Source organism: Tribolium madens, unplaced genomic scaffold, assembly GCF_015345945.1.
Source record: "Tribolium madens isolate multiple individuals breed KSU strain unplaced genomic scaffold, Tmad_KSU_1.1 Scaffold_19;HRSCAF=116;Tcas5.2_LG9, whole genome shotgun sequence".
NCBI classification, from domain to species: Eukaryota; Metazoa; Arthropoda; class Insecta; order Coleoptera; family Tenebrionidae; genus Tribolium; species Tribolium madens.
In genome coordinates this window covers 9,394,515-9,402,003 of record NW_025400983.1, presented here as the reverse complement: position 1 = coordinate 9,402,003, position 7,489 = coordinate 9,394,515, and the positions used below count along the sequence as shown (strand labels likewise).

At 32.0% G+C, this 7,489-nt stretch overlaps 1 protein-coding gene across 1 annotated transcript in view; it reads left to right on the top strand.

The window, feature by feature from the left end:
- The window catches only part of LOC123014295 (zinc finger protein 197-like), a 22,746-nt gene extending 15,714 nt beyond the window's left edge, over positions 1 to 7,032 (top strand). Inside the window, exons 2-5 of the mRNA XM_044413343.1 lie at positions 4,674 to 4,859; positions 5,296 to 5,449; positions 5,501 to 5,769; positions 6,728 to 7,032. Of these exons, the coding sequence (XP_044269278.1) occupies positions 4,674 to 4,859; positions 5,296 to 5,449; positions 5,501 to 5,769; positions 6,728 to 6,992 (874 nt within the window). The 3' untranslated portion in view covers positions 6,993 to 7,032. The remainder of the gene's footprint in view (positions 1 to 4,673; positions 4,860 to 5,295; positions 5,450 to 5,500; positions 5,770 to 6,727) is intronic.
- Positions 7,033 to 7,489: the final 457 nt, after the last annotated feature.

Below are 7,489 nucleotides of genomic sequence, written 5' to 3'. Positions count from 1 at the left end.
TTTTTTTGTAATATTTTTTGTATACGCTCCCGAAAACAGCTGTTAAAATAAGTTTTTTCCGGACTCAATCAAATAGTTCGCAAAACGGTTATTTTAGGTACTCAGTTTAGGTACTCGTACTTGTATTTTGCGTACTTGATACATAAATAGCTATTTTGTATCAACTACCTGAAGTGTTTTTCCGGATTCATCTGCTATTCCACACTCGGCTTCGCCTTGTCTGGAAACAGCAACGATTTGTCCGCAGAAACTGTATTTTAGGTACTTATAACAAAAATAACTATATTTTGATACTTTCTTCGAAACAACACAAATGTGTGGAATTAAATAATTAAATACTACCATTTATAATAGACTATCAATTCAAAGAACACTTTTTCACGATTGTCTTAAATATAAAAGTTATGTAGTTTAATAAAAGAAGACCTGCCAATGTTTATAAACAGTGAAGTTGTATGCAAAAATGCAAATATTTTTTTTCTTTTCTTCGAATTTATAGGTTTCTATTTGTTTTCTTTTTAATCTCTTTTGATTGTCTCTAAAACCTGCTTATTTTAGAGCTAAAATATGCACAAAATGACAATCATGATAAATTTTTCCAACTGTGGCTCCCAAACTTAGTCAGCGTCATTTGGATCCCATGTTGTTTCTTAAGCTCCGATCTATCAACAAACCTCACATGAATTTTTTTTGGTTCTTTTACAAAGTGTTGTTTAAACAAGGATTTTGGATCGCGATCAATCGGCAGATGCACTATATGAGTCAGTAACCGTGAACTTGGGTTATCTCGTCGATTCTGGCATACCTCTCGAATGCATTCGGTAAATAACAAGGTGAATACGGCCTTGTTTATACCGGGGATTGTGCATTTAGCTCGCCATGCACATATATTGTCGCAGTGCGTATTTATAAACAGGTTCTTGAATACACTTAGCATCTCCCCATCATAAGTCACTCATTATGGTCTGGTAATCTTGCTCGGTAGTGGGCCGGCTCCCATACTCTGTCACCTGACCACTCGCATATCTCATGTCGTTAATAACAAATTATTATATAAATAACGACGGTGACTTTTGTTTAATAAGCCCCGTGGGTTTGTCACAAGACCAATGAATCAGGCGATGGCCGCGGACGGCCATTACTGAAATGTCACCGCTATGTCGCTAATTGGTATTATTAATTCCGTATTAAATATGTCGCATATTTAACAGATATACGAATCAGCCAAGGATTAAGCTAAAATACGAACTCGAGTTGTTTATAAGCTCAACAAACGAGAACGGATCCTATCATAATTTGAGGGTTGGATTTCCAGCCAGGCATCTCTCTAAACACCGATTTTACATAAAACTGATAAATTATGAGCTACAATCACATCTGAATTTGAAAATTGACTTAAATTATCCGCTTCTATACATTACACAAACAGCGCTCTTATGACCTGTAAGGACTTCAAGAATAATTAGGTAGGTATGTACAAACAAGTAATATTGTGAAACATCGAACAGTACCTACATCAAACTAAAATAAATTAATTGAATGGGGAAATATAAGTTTTTCTGGAGTAGTTTTTGAAAAATGTCATTATTGAGTATTTAAAGTATAAACTGTAACAAGAAAAAACTGTAATTTAAATGGGCGGTTTGGTTCAGTCACTCGATGTAACTACAATTATTTGTCAACTAAAAGTGGGTCACATCTGTCAGCGATTAAATCAATTGACATATTAACCAAACCAATAATCATTCTACATTTATTGTGTCTTATTGGCAAACAGTTATATATTATTTTAAAGCAGTCATAAATCTGCCTTGTATCGAGGACTTTTTACCCAAGTACTGATTAAAACTTCAATAATTTAATGTTACCTATACAGGGTGCGCCAGAACTCGCGCCCCAGAGAAAATTTTCAAGTAAGGTAAGATACCAGGAACATGAAAAAAATGTTTAAAAAATTCTATCTGTCAAAAAATTTTGATATTTATTTTTTGACATTTGACATTTTTTTATATCTATTTAATAATACTGATGATCTTGTATATGTTTTTTACAATTATTTAGTAAAAGTACAAAAATTTTGCCATTTAAAAACCACAAATAACATTAAACAGAGTTACAATTTAGGATACTCCCTCCTTGTTTCCCCTTTTAATAGCCTATAGCAAAAAAACTTGGAAAATTAATTTTCCAACAGAAATAAATAGAGTCAAAGTGCAAACTTTAAATCCTCATAACTTCAAAAATTTTTTAGATAAATTTTTTTTTACATTTTTTCCATGTTCCTGGTATCTTACCTTATATGGCATTTTTCTCTGGGGCGCGAGTTCTGGCGCACCCTGTATAGGTATTTTGTGTTTTTTTTTTAATATTGTGTTTTAAACTGAATAATAAAAATTAAGACACTTGTATTTACCTTTTGTTTATTAACAAAATGACTAAATGCAACAGTAGTTATTTTTATAATGAGTGCTGTAAGAGAACAATTTCAAAACGAAAGCAAGAATTAAATACAAATGTTATGAACAACGTTTTTCCTACAGTCGCTTAGAATTTCCTAGTTGAATTTTTTTACTATTGTTTTTTTAATTTGAATTTGAGAATTACGTTAGAGTGGTTGCTATTATGTTGTTATGCGAACTCGTGCGGGAATTATTCACTTCCTGCACGCACTTTCATACGCATACAAAAATTGGATAATTTTTTTGAACTATTTATTATTATTATTTTTTAATTGCATATTATCACAATACTAAATTTGTACAAGTAAAAATATTTAAACACCATTAAAGCCCAATTTACAGAATTCTAAAATATCTACCTAATCTAAACTAATTGATCACACCTTAAAAAAACTAAACCTGGTTTGACACAATGCTCTGTTCGAATTGCGATCAAAATCTAAGCGGCGATACATGATTATAAAATGATAAAACTAGAGAAGAAATTTAGTAATTTTTTTTTAAAACTACATTATTACACTTATACCTTCTTATAAGTTATAACTAACACAACTAACAAAATTGCATCTACAAACACTTTTTTCATTGTTGTTATTAATGGAATTTATTGTTATACAAAGTGGTTCAAAACTTGAACTTGAAAAAAATCTAAGTAAGGTAAGTCACCAGGAACATATTTAAAAAATTCCATCTATAAGAATTTCGACATAATGGAGGTTTAAATTTTGCAATTTGACTCTATTTATTTTTGTTGGAAAAATAATTTTCCAAGTTTTTTTGCTACAGGCTTTTAGAAGAGAAAACAAGGAAGCTGTATCCTAAATTGCAACTCTGTTTATTCTTATTTGTGGCTTTAAAAAACATAATTTTGCATGTGTTTTTGCTGCATGTTATTAGAAAAGGAAACAATGAAGCTGTATCGTAAATTTAACGGTATTTGTGGTTTTTATTGGCAAAGTTTTTGTACCTTTACTGAATAATTATGAAATAGTACATTACAATCGAGATGGTAAATATGGCATTACCCCGAGTGCTTATAAAGCACAAGGGGTAATGTCATTACTACCGACGTTTGTATGCTATTTTATTCTCGATCACATTATTTTTAGTCAAAAATTTTAATAAAATAAAATTTTAACAAAGTTAAGGTCCAAACGTGGTAGGCCATCCAATTTGATTTTTGACATTTCAGAAATGTTAAAAGAATATTGAAATAATGTGTGAATATGATATTAGAATTGTTGAAATGGAGTAGTTTTCTCTTCCAGATGTAAGAAAAACTGCTACAGAAGCAATTGAATACTAATTTAGCAAAATATTATGCGTAACAATTTGAAAGAAAAAATTCCTGGTATTTTTGTAATATTAACGTTGGCAAACCTTATGAACCAGTCTGTAACCTGTATATGAGTCTGAATATTTGTTGCCCAAATTAATTTGTTACCTAATAAATCATTCATTTCTCATTTACAAGTGTGTTTTTAGAATTTATCAATGAAAATTTCACAATTACGGAACCTACATTGCGAAGCCCTTATGTGCCAAAATGATATTTGTAAACCGGGTTTTAGAAATAGACCGCAATTCGGACGCGATAATTTTTTCTTCTATAATTACTCTTTTGCCTGTTCAAATTTTGGATGCAGTTCGGATGTCCCCCTGGCTATTATCGACTTGTTAAAACCAGTTTATTTGAAGTGTTATCTTTTAATATAGGACAACTACCTGTAACAAAGCGTTTCAACCCTTCAATTTGAATACGCTGACCAAGTATCAACCCCAACTTGCTCTTATTGAAACCTCACATTTTGTGCGCATTTAACCGTCTTTTCATTAAAAATAAATCTAAATCTTGAATTAAACTTCTCAACACGTAAAGTAGGTATATCACGATTGCATTCCCAACATAAATCTTAAAAAATATAGCAATAAAACAGTTTCTAAAGTCACCTAATAAGTTTAACGTCAAAATTGTTTAATGTTCCCAGTCGTTAAATCTACTTAATTAAATTGTCTCTAGATATTCCCACAATTTGAGTAATGTAATCTCAGAATTGCACGTAATTATTTCAAAAGTGCAATAAATAAAATGCCTGACTTTAAGCAAATGTTATCTCAGAAATCATTGCAATTACGTGACTCTAAGTCTTTGTAAATTAAGTCCACAACATTAATTTATAAAGTTTTTTCTGAGCTAATTGATTTTATTTTCAGATCGATTCTCCAACAACATATGACCACTCATTCGGGTAAATTATGCAAATGTCCGAAATTAGGCTGTATTTTCGCCGCCCGCAGCATGGGAGAGTTAAAGCAGCATTTCCGGACGCATTCCGACGTGAAAAGCTTCTCTTGCAACATTTGCGACTACCGGGGAAAAACCAAACAGCAGTTAAAACAGTAAGTACAAGAGAGACATCAACGGGACATCAGCGATGCAACCCAACCGACAAATACGAACGAAAATTTGAAAAATTCGGCCGTGTTCGATTTTTTCAAGATAATCCGAGCATTTTGTTCCACATTTCCATTACCTTTGAAATACCTGCGCCAATAAAGTATGGTGAGCAGCGACAAGCAGTGTTTAGCAATGAGTTCCAGCTCCGATTTCGGGTTAGATAAGGGCATTAATTACAGCTCGGACTCACCAAAATGTCAATTAATGCGAGCATAACCACACCGGCCGCCTGTTCAAAGTGTTTGCTTAATTTATTTATTCAGCTCGATGGTATTCGATCCAAATGCGATGCTGGCTATAAATTTAAAACGGAAACCGCTACTGCTGTTCTTAATTGATCGAATACGTAATTTTATCACAAATCGATTTTTTTTGCAGTCACTTAACTGTCCATAGTGGGACGAAAAAGTATGCTTGCACGAAATGCTCGTTTTCAGCGAGGACGATGTCTCATTTGAAAAGACACATTCGCCTACACACAGGGTCTAAGCCTTATAGTTGCCCTCACTGTACATACAAATGCAACACTTTGGTAAATCAATGCTTCGCGAAAAAACTAATCTTAAACAAGAAAATATTGCAGGAAAATTTGAGAAAACATGTCTTGTTGACGAGTAAACATCGAGGGAAGTATATTTATGAATGCAAACTTTGTGCAGAATCTCCCTTTCAAAGTAATTTTGCCAAAGACTTTAAAGTTCATCTTGTTACTCAACATCCGGAGATGTTTAAAAGTGGAAGAGAAGCTGCTACTTTTGTTGCAGGAATTTATGACGAGCAGAGCGACTGTGCCGAATTTAATCCTGCGAGTTCCGGAGAGGATGAATCGAAGGCTGCAAGTGAAAAAGACCGGTTAGTTCACAAACACACAATGTTTTATAAGCAAAATTTTGATAATTATATTATCAACGCCTACTTTCTAAATTGATTGATGTGTTGAGTTTTAATTTATTCAATGAATTTGGGTTAATAGTGTTTACAAAGAATTGGGTGAAATATAATGTGACAATAATTTGATTATATTTTAAAATAAAATTTCTAGTTTTTTCTTTTTATTCGTTTTCTGTATTTGATGAAATTTAATATGTATTCTATTCTTACAAAAACAATAATTGTTTTTAATGAAAGAATCAGTGAGCTTTTTTGTTTTATTTATTTTTTATTGCCAAAAATTTTTTGGTCTATTTAAGGTAATTTTATAGTTCAAGAAATTATTAAAAAAATTCTTTTATCAGATTTTACGAGTTACCAATAATTTTATTTCATTAGCGTTTTCATAAATTTTATTATTTCTTTTTTAGTTTTAGACAGTGTTTCAGCTAAAACATCATTAACATACTATAAAAATACTTGTCGCACACATTCTCAGTTAAAGAAAGAAAATAAATCCAAGTAAAACTTGCGTTTATTGCAACCATATTTTATACATTTTGAGTTCTTAAATGTTGTAGAATATTTATCTATTTATTGAAAAATAAACGACAAATTTAAGTCAATGGAAATTTCGACTTTTTTAAGGAAAAACATTTCAGACTTACAGAACTTTATTTTTTTTTTCATAACTATAATAGTTTATAGCTCTTTTACTAGTAAAAATTAACATATTTTTGTAATAGAAATTCTGATAATAGTTAAAAAATGTTTTTAGTAAGTGTTATTGGCATAAAACTCCAACAATGTTTTTTTAAGGGGTTTATAGAAGTTGAACTTTGAACGTTTCTTCATACAAGAATTATGTGTTATAGAATTCTAAATTATTACTCGTATTGTTTTGGTTAAAGAAATATATTTGTTTTTTAATAAATTTTAGGACTCCTCCGCCAAAGGTGATAATCGTTCAGCACTTGAAGAGTGAAGTGGACAAAGATCCTGTGGTGGCTTCAAGCAGTAAAGACACAGGTGAAGAAGGCAATCCTGACGAGATGTTGCCGATGTTTATTGTGTCTCGCGATGAGACAGTTTCAGTAGATAATCTCACGGAGACTTGGAATGTGGTCGGTAGCTACGACGTTGAGGAGTCCGGTGCGTTAGTTCCTTTCAATAGCGATAACGTTCTTTTCCAGGGACATTTCTAACAATTTTAATAAGTAAGCTAGGTGTGTAATTTAAATAAAGACGTATAAAAAGTATGTTATGTTAATTGATGTACGTGAATATTTGCTTGCAAATGGTCGGCTTGCCGAGCCGCAACCTCTTAAAATAGGCAAACGCAACGATTAGTAAAATAATGAGAGGAAAGATAAGACTTGATCCGAGAATCGACCAGCATATCTATTAAGTTTACGACTGTGTAAACATCGCTCATAGTTTTCATTAATTAAATTTTATGTGTATTTATGTGTTTGGAGCTGCTGTTAGTGCAGGTTCGTGTAATCAGGTCGGTTGTATTCTTATGACAAAAGACGATTGACAGCGACAGTTACGTTGAGTGTGGCTTTAAAACAGTCGGACTTTTAGTGCAGAATTATGCAAACTATTTCTGTTCGTTCGTATCGATTATGTATAATGCACCGTGCGAGGCTTTTTGCTCTTTGCATCAAGAACGTAAAGGAAAAAATCACGACACTGTAAA